Raw genomic sequence first — 21932 nt, forward strand, 5'->3', positions numbered from 1 at the left:
TTTAGTGCCTTGTCTCTGAAGTTATCTCCAATTAATCTTGAATCATATTTGTATAGAGAATGCTGGGGGGATGCTGTAAAATGAGAAGGCAGCCGAGCCTCCATGGTACCAATTTAGGTATGAAGGTAGAATCTATATAATAGGGAACACAAAGTGTGTACCTTGATATCTGCAGTAAAAGGGACATTAGAAATAAAGTAGTCCAACATCCTCATTTATTGATGAGGAAACTAAGGCCCAGGGAACTGAAGTGACCAATCTAAGATTAAACAGGTAATAAGAGAATCAGTGTTCAAACCCAGTTCTTCTGACTCCCAAATCCAAATTTCACCTCACAGTCCTATTCAAGAAAATATGGAACCACAGAAGAATGAAAAATCACTGCACACAAAGAAATTAAGAACTCTCATGCCAGCAATATAGATTTATTGTTGTTCATGACTAGTCAAAAAGCTTACAAGATTCATTATCAGACTAAAACAATGTTAAAGTACAGCCACAGATTCAAAACATCATTTAGAGATATGGAGTGAAAAAAGACAGTTACAAAAACACACAAAGGAACCCATTCATATGGGAGTTCACTGTATTTTGCTACAAATGTAGGAAGCATCGAGCTACAGAGATTTCAAGATACATAACATTCTGAAAATATATCTTAAGCATAAAAACTGCACTCAAGTTGCAAAAATAAGGTTTTACTTTTTTTTTTAAACATTTGATCTGAGCTCAAAGCAATGAAATAATGAATGCCAATGATTTTCACATCAGTTTAACTCACATTAGAACAATAACTGTAAAAATGATTTTTTTTTCTTTTTGGTGATGAGGAACTGATTAAACTCAGCTGCACAAACTCAGCAGTTGCAGAGGTCAACAGCATGGACAATGCATTGCATCCCAAAGAAAGTCTGCGGTGGACCTGCTTTATCCTGGCCATAAAATATTTTAAGAATCATAATTTACCATTCTCCAACAAGTTAAGCCAGTAGAAACAAAATGATAAAAGGAAAGATTATTATTTCATTCAGGGCTCTTTTGCCACTTAGCTCCTTTAGGTAACCGTTTCACTAGTGCAAGAGCAGTATCATTTACCTGAAAGATCATTAAGTGTCACAACTGAAGAACACTCATACAAAACTATTTCCTTTTTTTCTTTAAAAAGTGCCACATACTGTACTTTTTGTACTAAAAAAAATATAAACTAATGAAAGACCGTTTGTCTCCATCTCTTGTCAATGAGAAAAGGCCAAAGTGATTCTTTTATACCAACTCGAAATGGTGTTCGTTGGCCAATGCCCAGGGTCTCTAATTTGGAGCAGTCGAGTTGAGCATTTCTTGGACGTGGAGCTCCTAAGACCGGGCTGTCAGTGATCTTTTCAGAAAAAAAAAGAAAAAAAATTAATGGGCAAAACCAGAGTCTCTTCTCTTTTTCAATCATTTCCTTTTATAACACAAGTGGTTGCCTACAAAAGAATGTCCTGAAATTTATAGTATTTTTAACCTCTATCACCTGGAGGTTCTAATATGAACTGTAGGCATTTATAAAGAAAAAAATGGTAAACCTTATCCCTAGATGTATAAACTGCTAGCATAAAATCTTAAATTTAGAACTGGAAAGAGTCAGGTAACAGGGGTTCAAATCCCCTGATGCTAATTAGTTATGCTACCATGGATAAGTCCTCTCTCTCCCTGCCTTGGGCCTCAGTTTCCTTAAGTGTAAATAAGACGTTTAGACCAGGTAATCTCTGAGGTCTCTTCCAGCTCTAAATCCAGATCCTTATAATCTCATTTAACCCAATCCAAAGTTTATATCTGGTCACTGCTAAACAAGTGGAAGGCTTTTTTTGAGGAATTCTGGGAACAAGGGAACAAAAATTAGAACCAAATTCGTTTGAGTTGTGTGGTATTTCCTTAGACTACATAAAATAGCTCAGAATAAAAATTTACCTTCTCCTTTTCCAAAATATTGCCCTTTTGAAACCCACCTTCTTATAAACATGCTAAATGTTTCCCCTCCCCAAAACTAGCTTCTCTATTGTGTGTGTGTGTGTGTGTATATATATATATATATATATATGTATGTATGTATATATGTGGTCTTCCCTAGTCAAATTAGAAGCTCCTCAAGTGCAGGGACTCTTTTGTCTTGGTATCCCAGTACTCAGCATAGTTCCCTTAAATATTCGCTGACTGATTAAAAAGTTAAAAAAAAAAAATTTACAGGTGAGGAAACTTAGGCCCAGAAAGCTCACTGAGGTACTAAGCATAAATTTTGGGATCTGAACCCAGGTCCTCTGCCTCCAAACCCACTGCACTATACACTCTACCAACACTAGGAAATAAAGCTTTGTGTACACACACTGTACTTGGTTTATTCATCCAAGTTAAACTATACTTTGTAATCACAGTCTTGGCCTTTAAAGAAGGGATTTTTTTTTTTCCTTCAGCATACTATATACTTACAGGTCTTAAGTGACTATTAGGAAGGTTAAAGGCATCTGCAATAGCACATGCCATTTCATATTTGGTCATTTGTTCATTGCCAGACCAATGGAAGGTGCCTTTGATTGTAGGATCCTAGGAACAAAGGAAGGGAACACAAAATAAGAATCAAGATTTTCTGAATCATGTGATTTTTACTTGGATTACATAAAATAGTCCAGGTATCAAAGTTTACCCTCTTTTTCTTCAGTATTATTTATTTCGGAAACAACTTTTCTACAAACGAGATTCTTTAAGAAGTCAAAACATAGTATGGGCTACTGATTTTCTAAAATTTTTTTTTTGCCTTTTGGAGGGCAATTGGGGTTAAGTAACTTGCCCAAGGTTACATGGCTAGTTTTTTTATGTGGGTGTTAAGTGTCTGAGGCCGGAATCGAACTCAGCTTCTCCTGACTCTGGGGTTGGAGCTTTTACTCACTGTGCCACCTAGCCACCCTTGGACTACTGATTTTCTAACGCTGTTTTTATAAACCAATATAAATGGCTGTCCCTGTAAGCTGCCCAAATTCATTCACTTAACTAGGAATCCTGACTTAACTTAAAAAATGTATGGAAATACAACTCAACTTAATTCCAAATTCTATGACATCTATAGTCCACCCTATAGGTATTGTGGTAGGCAGAGAGGATACAAATATAAAAATGAAAATAATCCCTATCCTCAAGGCATTTTCATTTTACTAAAATGAACTCAATTTATAATACAGGTCCAGTGGAGGCCTATAAAACTGTAATCCCAAAGTTAGCCTAGTCTAAATTCAGAGAGGCTCATCGTGAAATTGAACACAGAAAATGAACTATTTTGACATGATTTTCATATCTGCATATCCAGTCCTCATCTCTTTTTTGAGTACCAGTACTGTGTCCCTATATGCCTATGGGACACATTTATCTGAATATCCCATAAATATTTGAAACTCAAGATATCTAAAACAACTTCTTATCTCTTTATCTAAACCTACCCTTCCGTCCTCCTAACTCCTCTGTTTCTGTTAAGGGCACTACTGTTCTTCTAGTCATCCAGATTTACAATGTAGGAGTCCTTCCTCCTGTCATCTGCCAATATCCAATCAGCTTCTGTCTTAATGATTCTAATTCTTCAAAACCTCTAACACTTGTCCCATTCTCCCCATAATTACCCTAGCTCAAGCTCTTGCCTCTTGCCCAGAGTATTTTAATAACCTCCTAAACTTCCTATATTCAATCTCTTCCTTTCCTGGCCTACTCAACTCTTTTAAGTGATTTTTGTGAGTAATTTACCCCATTCTACCTCTCCTTTCCCCTTTCTCCCAGGGCATTCCTCTTCCTCACTCCCCTTATTTTTGTGGATCTCACCCCACCATAACCAACTCACACGTTTGCCCTGCTTCTAGGCCAAATAACAATAAAGTCCTTAGGCGTTACAAGCATCATCTCCCCATGTTGTAATGTACCCTTTGACCTTATTGATTCCCTCACGATTTTTCTTGTTTACATTTTTTATGCTTCTCTTGAGTTTTCCACTTGAAAGTTAAATTTTCTATTCAGTTCTGGTCTTTTCGTCAGGAATGCTTGCAAGTCCTTTCATTCATTGTCCATTTTTTCCCCCTGAAAGAACTCAGTTTTGCTGGGTAGGTGATTCTTGATTGATCCTTTGCCTTCTACGATGATCATATTCCAGTATCAGAAGATCCTTTCACGCAGAAGCTGCTAAATCACGTGTTGTGCTGACTATAGCTCTTTGCCTTGACCTAGGAGCTCTGGAATTTGGCTGCAACGTTCCTGGGAATTTTCATTTTGAGATCTCTTTCAGGAAGGGGTCAGTGGATTCTTTCTATTTCTGTTTTACCCGCTTGGTTCTAGAATATCAGGGCAGTTTTTCTCGATAATTTCCTGAAAGTTGTCTAGGCTCTTCTTTTTGATCATCGCTTTCAAGTGGTCCAATAATTCTTAAATTATCTTTCCTGCATCTATTTTTCAAGTCAGTTGCTTTTCCAGTGAGATATTTCACTTTTTTTTTCTATTTTTCAGTCTTTTGCTTTTGTTTGTTTCTTGATGTCTCATGAAGTTATTAGCTTCCACTTGCCCAATTCTAATATTTAAGGAATTATTTTCTTCAGTAAGCTTTTGTACCTCCTTTTCCATTTGGCCAACTCTACTTTTTAAGGTCCTTCTTCACTGAATTGTTATTATCTTTAAAGTATCTTTTCCCATTAGGCCAATTCTGCTTTTTGAAGGAGTTCCTCTCCTCTGTGGATTTTCGCTCCTCTTTTACCATTTGGTTCTATTCTTTTTTTTAAAGTTATTTTCTTGAGTAATTTTGTGCCTCTTTTACCAAGATGTTGACTCTTTTTTCTCATTATTTTAATACATCATTCTCATTTCTCTTCCCAATTTTTCCTCTCTAGCTTTATTTTTTAAATCCTTTTTGAGCTTTTCCATGGCCTGAGACCAATTCATTATTTTCTTTGAGGCTTTGGATGTAGCAGTTTTGACTTTGTTGTTGTCTTCTTTTGAGTTTCTGTTTTGATCTTCCCTGTCACCACAGGAACGTTCCATAGTCAGGATCTTTTTCTGTTATTTGCTCATTTTTCCATCCTATTTCTTTTAACTCTATGCTAAAGTGGGGCTCTCCTCCTGAGGTGGAGGAGGCACTGTTCCAAATTTCAGTTTTCATGTTGCTATTTTCAGAGCTAGTTCTTGAAGGAGAAGGGAGGGTCTGTAAATTTTCAGTTCTTTCAAGGTAGTATGATCTAGGAAGAGGTGTTGTCACTGTTGTCCTTGCCTGTGCTCTAAAGCACTTTTTAAAATGTTCGTCTGGACCCAATATGGAGTCAAAAAAAATTTGACAACAGTAAAAGGTTTCTGAACACGCAATGACCAAAAATTAATTACAAATCAAATAAATAATGAATCTGAGCTGTTTCTGGCAGCACTGCAGCCTTGATTCTGAACACACAGCATTCACACGCTGCACTGCACATGCCATCATGCCACACAATGCCAACAAATGCTGCAGAAACATGAAAAAGGGTCATGAGTGGAAAAAGTTTAAGAAACCCTGCTCTAGTCTCTGAGCTCGAGCACAAGCACTATTTTTCACCCTGAAACTTTGACTAGGGTCCTGGCTCTAGCTAGTGCTCATTCTCACTCTGGGACTGTGACCCAAAACCATGAATGGACAAGGCAACAGAGACCTGTTCTTGATGCTACTATAACCTTCTGACCAGATGTCTGCCCACCCCCACACCCCCAACTCCCTTACAATCTGCAGGCCGAGAGCTTCAAAAGCAGCATGGACAATGCAGTTGCCCCAAGGTCTGCTACTGGTTTACAAGGGTAAGAGCTGCACTGCACCGCACTTCACTCCCATCTCACTAAAGAAGACCTTCCCTACCAACCTTCTAAGTTGTCCTGGGCTAGAAAATTGTTTCACCCTGTCCTTTTGTTTGGTTTTGCTGCTCCAAAATTTGTTTTGAGGTGTTATTTTAACATTGTTTAGAACGGAATTTGGGAGGGCTCAAGTGAGTCCCTACCTTTACTCTGCCATCTTGACTCCTCCCCTCCCTGCAAAAAGTGATTTTTCTAAAGCACAGGTCAGACTATGTCATTCCCCTACTCAAGAAATGTCTATGGCTAGTCTAGGATAAAATACAAACTTCTTTTTCTGAGTATTTGGCATCTTATCTCTTTCACAACTCTTTCTAAGCTGCTTACACATTATTTACCTCATACGCTCTATGCTACAGTAAAATCAGTATAATATCTATTCCCCATACACTATGGTCCATTTTTTTATCTCCACGGTTCATCCCTCATCTCCATACTTTTGTACAGACCACCTTACCCCTTGACCCACTCTCCATTTCCCCACCATTCATATGGCTGGAATGTAATCTCTCATATCCACTTCCCAGAACCCCTGGCTTCCTTCAAGGCTCAACTCAAATATAACCACCTTAAAGAGGTACTTTGGGATTTCCCCAGATTTTAGCATCTTGTTTCCCTCCCTAATCACTTTGCATTTATTTGTATATAGTCTGCATTTACTTGATTGTGAATATACTATGATAAAAACCTCTCATATTCTCAGAAGAAAACATAAGCTGTAAAAGGCAGATAATGTCTGGATTTTGTCATTATATTACCAATGCCTAGCACAGTGCCTGACACATAGCAGACACTTAATAAATACTTGTTTCTTTATAAGTTACAGAAGAACTGTGGTTTGTGTTAGTAGAGGGAGAACTCACACCATCAACTATGGATCCTCAAAAGTTTCTTACACAAATGCCTTAGAATTATATAAAATGGATTTAAAGCAACTCAAAAAATAAACTGGGCTGTTGTTTCTTTAACCTTTTGAATACATCTAAACCTTTTCCTTCATATACAGAGGAACTGATTCCCCTGAGATCTAGGGTTCATATCTTAAGGAACTATTTCGCACAAAACACAGATTTAAAGCTCAAAGTGACCCTGGAGGACATCAATTCCAATCCCATCATTTTACAGATGAGGACCCTGAGGCACAGAAAGGTGAAGTGATGTGCTTAGGGTCACAGAGTAAGGAAGTGTATGAGGCAGGATCTGAAAAGTCAGGTGCCTAAGCCATTATCTCCATGCTGCTTCTCATTTACCTGTAACTTTCCTGTATCAAATTACGTTTTAGGACTAAAACTTAACTCTTGCCATTCATAGAAAGGCAACTATAAGTTGTCTTAATGCTAATTTTCATCTCCATAATAAGAAAAACACAAAGGGTCTTCCATTTTATAGGCAGAGAAGCATTATGAGAAGAAATATAAAACTCAAAGTCTAAGATAATAAAGTATCTGTGTGCAACACATAATAATATAATACATAACATAATACATAACCTATAAAGGAAACACTACTCTTATCCACAGTTTTCTAGTTGTAAAAGAAGCTGATCTACTTAAGTTCATTAATATGTGAATCCCAGGTATGTACAAGAGTACACTACACTGTCTCAAGGAGACTGAAAGATTGAGCAGCCCCATGTAGTCGCCTTTCCCAAGTCTCACCAGCATCCTCTTCTCTGCCAGCTGCCGGCAAACACTGGCAACGTCCTTGACGTTTGTGGGAAACCTCTGCTGCCAGTGGTCCATGTTAGCAGATTTGTTGCTGAACTGAACTTTATCAAACATAATAGTGACAGCACTTTCTTCCAGTTTTTCGACTTCTCCATACAGAACAGGGATTCTCAGGACTGCTGCACCTTGGGGGAAACAATGTTTCAAACCAGCCTTGTTTTTTATTTCTGTGTAACATGGTAGTCACAAAATTTTAACATTCTCTCATCTACAAAAACAACTAATTAAACAAGTAGGATTCTGAAGTTTTTTCACCCTTTCCTAATTCTTATTGGGATATTCTGAAGGTTCTAAAAATGTCTTCCAGAATTGCTGATCAGTGAATCATTCTAATTTTTTTTAAAGTATTTATTTTCAGTGTATTTTTTCATGACAAATATGTTCCTCCAATGTAAAAGGTACCCCACTACATAAAGTGAAGAGATACAAAACTACATAAGACAAAGTCTAGGTCCCTAATATGAGATACAGTCTAATAGATAATATATAAATATCTCTAATGCAAGAAAGAATGGAAAAGTACAATAAGAGTGGTATGAAGTACTATGTGAGTTCAAAAGAGATAAAGTACTGATAGAGAAAAAAGGAAGGTTTCATGGAGGAAATGACATTTGAGCTAGACACTGAAGGATCATTAAGCATGAGACTGGTAGAGATGAGGGGCAAGAAAGCTTGGGGTATGTTCAGGTTGTAGGAATTCAGGATGGTTGTGCTCAGCATACAGTGTTTGTAAGAAGAATTATAGGTGATAAGACAACAAACGTAGGAACAAATCATGAAGACTAAGATGTCTGGACCTTCTCAAACTTCAGTTCTGAATTTTATTTCTGAAATTTGTTTATTCTGAATATTATTATAACAAAATGGCCTTTCAGAAACAGCTTCAGCTGAATTTCTATAATGATTATTATTTTCAAGACTGCACCCCCATAAACCTATCTGAATTATTATTTCTGAATATTTCATATTTTTAATAGCTATACAGTCCTTTGTGCATAAACTATTCATAAGGTTGATTATTCATTAAAAATAAACCATGTAAATATGTTTTACATGACTGCATATGTATAAACTTTATCAAATAGCTTGTCTCAAGAAAGGGAAAGGAGGGTGGAAAAGACTTTGGAATTCAAAATTGTACAAAAAGGTTAAAAATTGTGTTTACATATAATTGGGAAAAAATGAAATATCGAATAAAAAATAACATATAAAATCTGAGATTGCTTCCTGCTACTATTACACGACTAATTATGATTGTTCTTACCAACATTGTTTTCCAAGACAGCCCTTTCTCCTTCTAGTTTGGTTTTACCATACAAATTTAGGGGATTGGGAGTGTCCTCTTCAGTATAAGGTGGATTTGTTCCATCAAACACATAATCTGAGCTGATGTATATCAGAAATGCTCCAATTCCCGCTAGAGAAAAAAAAAACAACACAAATATTAATTGACTACAGAGATAAAAGTTCTTTACCAAATTATAAGAGAAAATGTTTTATTTTGCTTTGTTGTTTCTTCAGGTAAAGTGATATGAAAACAAGTTCCTCAGATATATTTTTAAAATATTAAATGAACATATAAATATATAAATAAATATAAAAATAATAAATAAAGCAATTAATATTTTATAAAGGTTCTATAATATCAAATTACCTGCTTCCTTTGCTAAATTCCCCGAAGCATCCACATTAAGCTGAGAAGCAGCATCTGGTTGATTCTCTACAACATCTGGCCTTCTTTCTGCTGCACAATGTACTATGACATGGGGCTGCAAATTAAGCATTCACTCATTTTCAACAACAACAAAAATGCAGAATAACTACATCTTCCCTACAGTAAATATAGAGAAAATGTTCATTAAGGCAAAACCTTCTTTTGTCTTCAATGCTGGATTATTAGGTCATAGTACTATTATTCCTTTTTCAAGTGAATGGATTAAGGAAATTATTTAACAACTTCCCAGAAAATAGCAAGTGGCTCAGAAGTAATGAAGACACTTTCACAATACTAACTAGTTACATCCACTGGAATATCAATATCTATAGTCCTAAGCAAGATAGCTTAATTTCACTTGAGTAAGAATGGGGGGAAATTTACACCATATGCAACGTAATTTGACCTGAAAAGATAATACATAGGAACAGGGATTAAACCTGTAATTTCACTAATATAAGAAATTCCCAAGCTAGAACACTTCCTCTACTAATGCAAGTCAGCATCTGCTCTGTAAGTTACAGATTTAGTGAGTTATCCAGAGAATTAATATCCTAAGTGACCTATCCAGGGTCACTTTTTGTGAAGAGGGACTTGATCCCAGGTTATTCTGGATATCTTTTTACTATGCTATGTCTCATAACTCAGGAAAAATGGGGAGAAATATCAAATTTCCAGCACATATACTTATAAATTCAAATATTTCAAAAAAAAATTTTTTATGAAGAAACCTTTAAGCAAATTGTTGCGAGTATGCAGATGCTGTCAGCACCATGGCCAGCAATTACAATGAAGCCTAGCATAGCTGACTGGTTTAGCATCAAGGGAGCAGACAGCAGTGCCCTTGAAACTAGAGAGGGGGATGAAGAGGGAAGAAAAATAGTTAAGTAGAAGGCAGGACTTTCTGTTACCAATGACAATGGAGCTAACTAGCTTCAAAAATGTCTATGCCTTGGGGCAGCCAGGTAGCACAGCGAGTAAGAGCACCAGCTCCAGTGTCTGGATAACCTGGAGATCGAATGCCGGGCTCAGACACTTAACACCCACCCAGAAATACCTGGCCGTGTAACTTTGAGCAAGTTACTTAACCCCAATTGCTTAGGGGTGGCCAGGTGGCTCAGCGAGTAAGAGCACCGGCCCCGGTGTCAGAATGACCTGGGGATCAAATCTGGGCTCCAATACTTAGCACCACACCCAGAAATAACTGGCCGTGTAACCTTGAGCAAGTTACTTAACCTCGATTGCTTAAGAAAAAAAAAGTCTATGTCTTTATGTGATCAGAATTGCTCACAGAGCAAGAGTAAAAGACCCCTAGTGAGGCTCTCACATAGAAAATGTACCACTGAGTTCTTAAAAAAACAAACAAAAAACCCCTCCTGGACAATATATATTATCTTTTTAGGTCACATTATGCTGCATACAGGGTACATTTCCTCCCATTCTTACTCAAGTAAAACTAAGTTTTCTGGTTTAGGACTACAGACACTGACATAACATATTTTTGTGTCTCTTTTTGGCTACTCTAAGCAATAGGAAGATAGCTGGAGAAGTGGGGGAGGGGGTGCATGTCTGTGAGAGCATCAGTGTATCTATGCATCCAACCTCTAGTGTCTTCTAGAATTACAGTCTTGTCCCTTATGACCCAGGATCAGAGTTCCAACACAAACAGCTTCAGCTGCACTTTTTAATGGTTATTATTCTTAGATCGTGCCCCATAAACCAACGATTGTATTAGAGCAGATTAATAGAAACACAGTGTATATAGGCAATAACATATTATCAGTGAGCACTAGAATAAAAATGCAGTAACAAAATAACATAAAGCATATACATGAGTAGAAAAGGAGGCAATCTGGCCATGTCAAGAAAGTATGGTAACAAATGGAGTGTTACTAGTATATCTACACAATACTAAAAAGAACAAGAGAAAGTCCCCAGCATAGTGGGCAGATCTTTTATTAAGAAATTATGGAAAGATACAGATATTAATTGCACAGAATCAGAAAGATTAGATGATTTAATACCTAAGCTGGTGAAGCAAACAGTTTTATCCATTTGTTAATTCATCAAATTAGTAAAGATGGAAGGAATCTTCAAATTTCTCCTCAAAGTGTACATTTCCTAAAAACTCAAAATGCTACTAATGATGGGCCCTGTGTTAAGTGACAATACTGACTAATCTCTGTATCTTTTTTGTTCCGTAGGTAGACACACTCATTTCTCAATGTTTGGTCTTTTGCCTTATATTCTTCTTAAATGGTAACTTCTTACACTAAGGTATTGTCTTTATCATGACTTTTTTTTTTTTTGCTTTTTTGGAGGGGGGAAAGCAGGGCAATTGGGGTTAAGTGACTTGCCCAAAGTCATATGGCTAGTAAAGTGTTAAGTGTCTGAGGCCGGATTTGAACTCAGGTCCTCCTGACTCCAGGGCCAGTGCTCTATTCACTTCGCCTAGCCGCCCCAGTCATGACTTCTTAACACCCTGGTTTCTTTAGCCAACTCTTTGACAACAAGTAGTTTCCTTACATTCTGGGAAATTTCTAACACTGATAAAGTGGTTTAAAGAAAAAAAACAACAACCAAAAAAACCCTACTACACCATACCTGAAAATCCTGAATGATATCATGAACTGCATGAGTATCCAAAAGATTGACTTGCTCAAATCTAGGTCGGGCTCTACTGTATCCACAGCCAACTGCATGCCAGCTGTTCTGCTCGAACTCCTTGTACACAGCTCTGCCAAGTAGGCCAGTGGCACCAGTAATCAAAGCGCGCCTACTGGGGACATGAACATCCTCCTAAAATATAAAGGCAAAAAATGATTTATCTGAATCACTTTATCATAAGAAATATCCCTGATATAAAATAGAATTTACTGAACAACTCAAGGACCTAGCAATTTGATGTTTCAGCCTATAAGGTAATTCGTAATTTACAGAAGAAACAAAGACCAGTGTAACTTATGACTAATGTCATTAGATTAAAAAGACTTCAAAATTCTAAAGTATCCCTCCCCCCAAAAAGACACTACAAAAGCAATTTAAATTGCATACCTCTTAGTTTTACCTCAAAGATTTGACAAATCAAGTTAATACGGGATAATCTTACATTCACTTGATAACATCTGAATAAGGCAGCTCATACATACCAATTTTAGTTAGGATACTTTTCAGTGATTTACCAAAAAAACCATATTTAGATTTAGGCTTATTTATTTTGTGGTCTGATCATACAGTTGGCCTTTATTTGGTTAAAATGTTTATGGGGTTTGATATTTTTGATCCTGGATTGTTTCTAATGACCTATTTTTATTCTTAAATTTCCCTTGAGCAGCGTTTCTTTTACCACCATAATACTTCAGGACAACATAGGAATATTCTTATGTTTATTACACAATGCCATTCTCCATATCTGCTCAGCTGAAGGGTTAAGTACATCCTAGCCTTTATAGAATGCAGATAAATGCCAAAATTAAATTTAACCAGAATACTACTCATCTGTTAAAGATTATGTTAATGGTAATATATCAATAAGTTTTACTTTAATACATTCTTCAAAATCTTAAAATTTGGAAGTACCATACCTCTGATACAAAAACAAACAAGAAAACTGACCTACCCCAAATTCGACAACCCCCATTCAAGAGTATCAAGATTTTCATTTTTTTTGGCTTAAGTACACAGTGAAAGGAGGAATGAATATAGAAAGAGCAGGGAAATGGGAGTCAAGAGACTTAGATCTTGATACTACGGAGTGTACTCAAGTCAAAATTTATTTCAACTTTTTTCATTCAAAAAATAACAAAGTTTGGGGCGGCCAGGTAGCACAGTGAGTAAGAGCACCGGCTCCAGTGTCAGAACGACCTGGAGATCGAATCCCAGGCTCAGACACTTAGCACTCACCCAGAAACACCTGGCCGTGTAACCTTGAGCAAGTTACTTAACCCCAATTGTTTAGGGGCGGCCAGGTGGCTCAGCGAGTAAGAGCACCTCCTCCAGTGTCGGGATGACCTGGATCAAATCCGGGCCTCAGATACTCAGCACCACACCCAGAAATAATAATAACTGGCCCTGTAACGTTGAGCAAGTTACTTAACCCTGATTGCTTAAAAAAACAAACAAACAAACAAAAAAAAAAACAAAGTTTGACTAGATACTCTCTAAAGGGCCTTACAACTAAATAAAATTTTCAGGGCCCTCAGCAGAAGTGGGCAAGACTAGGAATAAAACTTGAGTGCAGGAATTGTCCATTATTTATTTTCATATCTCCCTCTTAACATCATGTAACAAATGTTTATTGAATAAATATGACTGAATGAGACAGAAACAGTATAAGCTTTATTCTAAGTCCAAATCTCTTTTCCAGGCTTCTTACCAGGTCAGGTGACTTGTGAAGTCAATACTTTAGTCTTTATTTCTTCTTTAATAAAAAATTATAATTTATATCTATGCAATCTGATGAACTAGATTTGGATAAAAGATAAATACTGCTTTAAGTGTAGCAACCTATTTCAGTCTAGTAAGGTAAATAAAATTATATCTGTTATAATACTCAACACTCACATGACCCTCAGGAAAGTTTATGACTTCTCACTTATAAAAACCAAAATTTTGATCACAGCTTCAGAGCTGCCTAAAAGTTAATACATTCATCTACAAATATGCACTTTCATAAGTAGAGAACAATAAACCATTTCTTCTCAAGCTGATATTTAAAATAAAATTAAAATTCAGAGAAAACATTTTAAATGCACTAAAATTTGCTGTTTAAGAATTTTACCTATTACATTCCAAGTGTGTGAACTACAATTTTGTGAGATTAAGATAGTTTTAGAAAAATGGAAACATATCTTCCAAGTCTGACTTTCCACATACAAATCCAGTTTGTTGCACATCTTAAAAATATTTCACTGAAGAATACTTTGGACAATAACTATAAATTGTTCTGAATGTGAATATACAAATGCCAATTACTATACCGGACCACCAAAAAGTATAATAGGACAAATGTTGCAAACTTAGATACATATCCACACAAAAGGAAATATTTCTTTTGGCTTACATGCAAAAGTACTAACCGAGGGTCTCCAGTATTTTAGGGAAGGAATTTGTGTGTGTGTGTGTATACATACGTATGGGTATATTTTATTCTTGAAAAATAAAGTCCTTGTATGTTTAAAGTAACACAGAGCCATGTCTCTTAAAAGTTAATTTGTTAAGTCAGTAATTCAGAAGTTAAAATAAACATCATGAACTATTTAGCAAGTCTGAAGTTGTGTATTAATTCCTAATTTCCATTTTGAATTTATTTTTAATCAGAAAAGTTGAAGACTTCTAAAGTAATTACAGACTTTTTTCTATTTTAATAGGTAAAAATTAAATATTATATTTTAAAATTTTGTGGATTTTTAAATGTGAAAGAAAATTACCAAGGATGAGAAAGCATCTAAGAGCTCCAATCTCCACCTTAGAACCACAAATTCATGTATGAAATGTTTTATATTCATTATTTCATTTAAGCCCTAGGAAGGCAGATTTCATGGTACATTTTACCCATCAGAGAACTGAGTCTGAGTAAGGTTAAATGACTCGCCCAAAGTCACAGTGCTAGATGATGTGAGTGAACTACATATTTTTTCTGCTTCATATTATTTACCACAAGGAGGTAACATCTTTTTCTTCTTGGTCGGTACCTGTAATTTCATGAGCATAAGAGAACTCTCAGATCACCAGCTGGTCTGCAACTTCTATTCTTAGGAGACTCAGAAGTTCAGTTACTTGCCCAGAGTCAGAGTCCGTTATTATTTGGTTGTTATATATTTTTATATATTATATATATATATATATATATTATTATTATTATTATATATTTGGTTGTTAGCACCAGTCAGCAATTGTTTTGGTTATGTTAGCACCAGGACTGGAACCCAGATCTTCATGACTCCAACTTTCCATTACACCCTATTGTTTCTAAGAATACAAGTACTCACGATTCGTGATCCAAGAGCTTATTTTAATTCAATAACTATGTATTTATTGCTCCCTTATCATGAGCCTACTAAAGCTAACCAACCATTTGTAGAAATTTTGCTCAAGATCCCCTTAGAAAAAAATGCACAAATAAAATTTAAATAGAAACACAAACATGCAGCTATACGTACATATACGCCTGTATGTGCATGCACGTAGGGGGTGATGTGTAAGCATGTATATGTGCACGCGTGTTTGCGCACCATCTATAAAGAATTCGATTCCAGAGACATTTACGAAGGGCTCTAGGAGGGCAGGGAGAGGGGGAGCGGGGAAACGGGTCAGAACGTGGGTTCTAGGTTCCTGAAACAGCCCTGCTGGGCCCCAAACCCCGCCCCGGAGGTCTTTAGCCACCACAGGGCAGGCGCGGCGGCTCCGCCCGCTGCCCGGCGCGGTAACGCCGCCGCCCCCCGGCTCACGGACCCGGGGTCCTCCTCAGGAGGGACCAGGCCTGGCGAGCCCCGCCCCTCGCGCGGTCGGCCCCGACCGCCAAGTTCCCGGAAAATCGGCCAAGGAAGGAAGTGAAATCACAGCCGACTCTTCCGGCGGACCGAGAAGCCGCAGGGAGGCCTCCGGGAAACGAGTCCGGGCGCCCCCTCGGCCTCGGGCCCCCGGGCTCCGCCACTCCCGAGCGGCGGGAAGGCGCGGACAGCTCGGCTCCCCCGCGGAGGAGCGCCGCAGGCCGACCCCGCTCACCTCCACCAGCTGGCAGCTCCCGGGGACGAAGTGGATGGTCAGCTCCTTCTGCCGCCCCACCATCCCCGCGGCCGTGGCGGCGCCGCCTGCCTCCCGCCTGAGCCCGAGCCCGGTTTTGGCCCCGCAGCCACCGGCGTCTGAGATTTAGGCTCAGGCCCAGCCCCAGCCCTGGGCGAAGCCCCTCACGGCGTCCGCCGCCACAAACAACGCACACCGATTGGCCACACCTCCCCCCGGCTGGGGGCGCTGATTGGCCAGCTTCCTCTCCAGTCCAAAGTGCTCATTGGCTATGCTCACAGTCCCCCTCGGAGCCTCTTAAAGGGACAAGAGCATTATAGGGCCGAGTGCTAAACAAGTTGAGAATGTGTCTCTTTTTGCAAATGATTAGGGACAATGACCTTTAGGAGGTTCTGGCCTGTATTACTCCCCCCCTCCCCCCCCCCGGGGAGGATAGAGATTTAGCGCTACAACCAGAGAAAAGTGACTTAAAGATTCAAAAAACCCCGGCATCCGCACTGCCACTTCTTAGCTGTGACACTGGACACATCACTTGGAGCTGAGATCAGAGATTTAGAGCCGGGAGAGAGACTGGAGGCCACCCAATGCAAGCGCCTCATTTCACAAAGGTGGAGACTCGGACTGAACAGTTGTGTGACTTAGCTGAAGTCACATGAACAAATGGGAATGAAATTCGCAATCAGGTCCTGTGACTCCAAGTACTGAACACTCATGCATTCTGTTTTCCGAAGTCTTTTCCAGCTCTGAATGCTTTATCTGTGACTTCTTCACTCACACCACCAGGATCCTGTAGCACACAGGGTCACTGCACCTGGTAAACACTGCTTCCAAACAATCCTCAAATAACTAGGTCTCTATTCTCTCAAATCAAGCCAGGGACTGACTTTGTTTACTGTCTTATGTTTACTATATTAAGTCAGAGTTCTGCAAATCTTAGATTCCAGGTAGGTGGGAAAAACGAAACGGGTTTGGCCTGGTAGAAAGTCCCTTCCACAGCCATCTCTATTGCTGCTGGACAAAGGTCATTGTGTACTCCCTGTGAAAGGGAGAATGCGTCATGGGTTGGACTTGTCAGGCCCTGTCCTAGCCATGTAACAACATCTAATGTTCTTCCAGGTACAGTAGATAACATTACCTTAATAGCAGGGGGAAACCATGTTCTTGAGAACAGCAGAAAACTCAAGAGAAAAAAGACTGGTTTCCTAGTCATTTGCCATCATATAAATCAACTCAGGATTAAAAACAATGCTTTTAAAAGACTCTTTTTTTCTGAGTCCACTTTTCCATTCTTCCCCAACCCTCAAAAATGGCACAAATCCCTTGTTTAATACTGACAGAATCTGGTACAGAAGACCAACCAAAACAATTGTAGATCTGGTGGAAATCTGAGAATGTTGATATTTCAGACCACACTGAGTGCCCTTAATTCACACACACAATCTACAGGTAATAAATTAATCAGGAAAAAAAAGAAAACAAAACCCTGAATACTATTTTTAAGTGGTTTTGTTTAAAGTTAAAATAGCCAGCACTTAAAATGTTCTCCCTCACCACTTCATCCCAGATTATTTAGGGATTTCATCTAAGGTTTCCTGTTCCTATTTTTCTTTGTTTTGCTATAGGAAGAGGCCCTGGGGCGATCTAAGCCTGGGAAATGCCTCATTCTTGTTTCCCTGAAGGCGTTCTCAGTCTCAGAGACATCCCTTTTGCTTTTCTGTTCCTAGGAAGAGAGTTTGTTTCCTGTTGGAGGCTCCAGCCCTGCCTAGGCTGTGATTTTACTTCCTTTCTCTTTTCTGATTTTCCTAGAACTTTGTGATCTGTGCCAACAACTCAAGGGGCAGGGCTTGTCAGGCCTGGTTCTTTCTGATTAGGGATCTTATGTCCTCTGCACCAGAGGGAGGTGGGTGTTATCTCGCACAGCACAGTTGCAGATCTGCTTATCAGTTTGTGGTGGTTAAAGACCTCCATTTCTGGGTTTGGGGCTGAGGAGAGCTGGGGGAAAGAATCCTACCATGGTAATAGTAACTCACCTGACTTATATTTGAGCATTAATATTTGGCTACCTGTCACAAGGGCTTGGCTTTTATTCCTACGCTATTATAAATAGAACACACATCTTTGGTGATACTAGGAGAACAAACGTAAATCTAATCTAAGATATATGTCACAACTGAGTTTGTAAATTAAAATTAAGTAGGGTGGGGCATACACACACATTATTGACAAAATCTCATCACATAGCAAAACAAAGAAGGGGACCATAGATGAAATCCCTAAGTAATCTGGGACAAGATGGTGAGGGAGAGCATTTTTAAGTGCTAGCAAATGAAAATCTTACTACATTTGGCACTGTGTGCATGTCAGCTCCTTAAACTGCATTTTAACTGAAAGCTGTGATCCCCTGAATCAAAACCTTCCTTCCATCCCCGTTTTCAATGTTGAACAAACTTTCACATCTAACTGGTACATTTGAGTTAACTTTCTAGGCTTGTTACATACCAGTTCTATTTTTCTCATTGAGATTCAGTTTTCAAAGCAATAACACCTTGAATTCCAAAACTAAAGCATTTTAATTCTTGAATGTCCAACCCTTACCTGTTCCATTTCCACCAGCATTTCAGGCATGATTCTTATTTCAGGAAATAGATTTTGAGATTGCCCTAACCCCCCAAGCAAAATCCAGGGCTAGCCGTTTCTTTGTCTACTTCAGCCAGGAAACAACACATGCACTGGAAGAGGGAAGCTTTTTCACTTGACCTTTTTTCAATTAGCATTTTGATTCCAGTCTCTGGGTCACGTGCTGTTTTCCACATTCTAGTAAGCTGGCAGCTGATTCCTTCTGGCAGCCTTGAAAATGCCCAATGAGAAGTTGCAGGCTTAATTTCGACTTAAATCAAAGTGCAATTGCAGAGCCATTATATATGTCTAAGTGATTTAGGGTAAAAGCTTCCTAGTGACTTATGACAATTGTTCTTTTGTTAAGAAATACCAAGTAGGCAGTTAGGGAACAGCCAACCATGCAATTGATTAACCTCCTTAATTTTGGTCTAGAGGGTAATTGGAGCAATGGGTGAAAGTTGCAAAGTGGCAAAATTTGTTATTTTATAAGGAAAAGTTTCTATAAGTTTAAACTATCCCAAAGTAGAATGAACTGGCTAAGGAGGCAGTGAATGTCCAACCTCCTCACCTCCCACCAGGGGCCTTCAAACAAAAACCGTAACACTTTTCAGGCATGTTGTAGAAGAAATTCATGTTTCTAGTTGGGTTCTGAAGTCCTAACTCAGACTATTTGAATCTATTTATTCTCCATCACTGGCAAGGGCACAGTGAAATAGAACTGTTATTACTGGCATTTGCTGACCTCTTGAGTATTTGAGAAAACAAAAGTTGTTTTTAAGTCTGGGCTAAGCATTGTGTTCTAAACTTGAATTTTACTAATCAGTACAAGACAAACACAATTACATATACACACATATCTCTCCTCTTTACTATTACTCATTAGTACAAATTCATACATATACACACATACACATATCCTTACAAAATGCCCAGTTTTGTTGTGTGTGTGTGTTCTGAGAAGGGACTGATTAGCTTCACCAGACTGCCAAAAGGGTCTGAAGCACAAAAAAGCATAAAGGACCCCTGTGTCTAATTTTTAGAGCTATCATTCTAACCAATACCCTGGAATGTTTATTTCTATAAATGTTAAGATATAGTGAAGGGATACTACTTCTTCTTTCACAAAAAGGATCATTTAATTCCAAGATTTTAAGAAATCACATCCTAACACTACATTAGATGTGGATTCTATTCCATTTCATTCTATGACCAGGGCAAAGCCACCTGCCCTGTGTATCTCCCTTCCGTCTCCCTAAGAGACACAACTGTCTCTTAAATACTATTACATATCTGTTTTTCAGAAATACTTCTACACGTTTAGAAAGCTGCTACTCCTGTTCAGTTGCTTTTTCTGAACTAGCTAGAAATGACAATATTGACTTAAAAACAAAACACAAGACCCATCAGCCCCAGAGAAATCAATGAGAGAAGACTGGATTGCACTTGGAAAATTCACAGCATTTTATATGACTTTAAGTATCTTCTGGAAACAAAAACCCATTGTTCTGTTTTGTTTCCTTTTAAACACCAATGCTCTTCTGATGATGCTATATGGCAATGAATCTTGGATTAACCATGCTATGGAATCAAAAGTGTAGCTTTCTCAAATGATTGGCATCAATTGCAGCACATTATAAATAATTCCATGCATGAAAGTAACATAAAGTATATCAGATATATAGTCAGAAAAGGCAATGAGCTGGTCACATAATAAGAAAAAAAGATTTTAAAAAAGCCAGAATGCTGCATTGACACCAATATACTATTACAAGAAAGTCCTCAGGGAATTGGCTTGGGCCCCTGTGAAGAAATGACAGAAGGGCATGGACAAAAGCTGTGCAAGATGAGAAGGCACAGATGGATTGTGATGGGTAGCTCCAGAGGAGCCACACCAGTGGGATAACATATATAGCAATGCAGCCCTTCTGTCTTAGGCCACTTCTACACTGGTAAAATTCCAATGCAGTAACTAAATTCGTTCTGAAGTAACAGCTTTAAAAGAAATTTAATTGGGGCGGCCAGGTGGCTCAGTGAGTAAGAGCACCGGCTCCAGTGCTGGGATGACCTGGGGATCAAATCCGGGCTCAGATACTTAGCACCATACCCAGAAATAACTGGCCATGTAACCTTGAGCAAGTTACTTAACCCTGATTGTTTAAAAAAAAAAAAAAAGAAATTTAATTAAGAAAAAAATCTCCAGTGAGACCATCACAAGAGGAACTAGTAGCAGAAATCTTTTTCCAAATATGCTTTCTGGAGACAAAGACCATGAAGTTCAATAGTTACCTAGTAAGTATTGGCTTACTATCTTCACCATTCTGGGAGGCAATGCAAATATTATCCTTAGTTTACAGATCGGAAAACAGGTAGAGGGGGTAAGTGAATTATATATACAGGGTCACATCTCAGTGTCAGAATCAAATCTGAACATGTTTCCTTTACACTGATCTTTCTACTATGCCAGGCTGAAATTCATTAGATATATCTTTACTCCTAGTTTAAGGAAAAATGGTAAAGGAATATTGAGGATGACATGTCATATTTCTTGATATTCTCACCGCTAGAATTAAAATGTTCTTTAAGAGTAAGTGCTCATAAATAAAAAGAAACAAAAAGAATAAGTGATCAGCAATATAAGTATATTCAATAAAAAAGGATTCTCTAATTTTTTAATACTTTAAATTCCCCAATTTCCAAAAAAGATATTTTTTATTTGCAAACTATTTCTCAACTAACTGTAGGTTTGACTTCATATTTGTGAAGAGCTTTGAATGTCAAATAGTTATACTAACATTTTTCTCATGAGACTACCACTATACTTAAGATGGTTTTTACTTTTGTTTTTAAATCAAAATGTCAAACATTCATGATGAGCTTTGCCACATTTCCCTAAAATTTTTAATCCAAAGAAATATTTACCTGCTCTTAATTCAGAAAGAATTTGTTGCAATTTAAATGATATTTAAGTTACCTACCCACACAGTATCAAGTCAAAATATAAAGCATCACAGTCTCAAAATTGAGGATGGCAGGTAAATTAAAAGGGGGGAAAAGTCATAGAATCCTTATGAATTTTGATTTTATCCATAAATCTAAGTTAAATACACCCAGGGACACCCATGAACAAGCATTATATAGTGGCAATTTTGCATGGTAGAGAAACACAAGACATACAAAAGAGATGAATTTTGTTAATCATATTTGTTATCCCCCCTTTTCCAATGGCTTTCATAAAAAAGATATTTATTTGACAG

The 21932-nt window shown here is 38.0% G+C and overlaps 1 protein-coding gene across 3 annotated transcripts; it reads right to left on the reverse strand.

Moving 5' to 3' along the window:
• Nucleotides 1-404: 404 nt before the first annotated feature.
• On the reverse strand, nt 405-18810 carry MAT2B (methionine adenosyltransferase 2 non-catalytic beta subunit). 3 transcript variants are annotated; one of them, XM_069102420.1, is made up of 7 exons: nt 18655-18810; nt 11920-12114; nt 9256-9370; nt 8866-9018; nt 7533-7726; nt 2467-2580; nt 405-1375 (listed from the first exon to the last, which is right to left on the reverse strand). In XM_069102420.1, the coding sequence occupies exons 1-7, from the start codon at nt 18682-18684 to the stop codon at nt 1205-1207; spliced, it is 972 nt and encodes a 323-aa protein (XP_068958521.1). In that variant the 5' UTR covers nt 18685-18810; the 3' UTR covers nt 405-1204. The 3 variants fall into 3 exon arrangements, with proteins under 3 accessions (XP_068958521.1, XP_068958520.1, XP_068958519.1); XM_069102419.1 differs by lacking the exon at nt 18655-18810 and adding an exon at nt 16042-16283; XM_069102418.1 differs by lacking the exon at nt 18655-18810 and adding an exon at nt 15477-15566.
• Between the last annotated feature and the right edge of the window lie 3122 nt (nt 18811-21932).

Source organism: Petaurus breviceps, unplaced genomic scaffold (genome assembly GCF_028583685.1).
Source record: "Petaurus breviceps papuanus isolate PSGF00001 unplaced genomic scaffold, PetGlider_PUasm1.0 551, whole genome shotgun sequence".
NCBI classification, from domain to species: Eukaryota; Metazoa; Chordata; class Mammalia; order Diprotodontia; family Petauridae; genus Petaurus; species Petaurus breviceps.

Excerpts from the sequence above, each read along its gene's own strand:
- MAT2B (XM_069102418.1), bottom strand. The coding sequence starts at position 15,551 with ATGGTGCGCAAACACGCGTGCACATATACATGCTTACACATCACCCCC. Across the intron at positions 9,019-9,255 it reads GAATTTAGCAAAGGAAGCAG|CGGGAATTGGAGCATTTCTG; the intron begins GTAATTTGATAT and ends TTTTTTCTCTAG. Across the intron at positions 1,376-2,466 it reads CTAATAGTCACTTAAGACCT|ATCACTGACAGCCCGGTCTT; the intron begins GTAAGTATATAG and ends TTTTCTGAAAAG.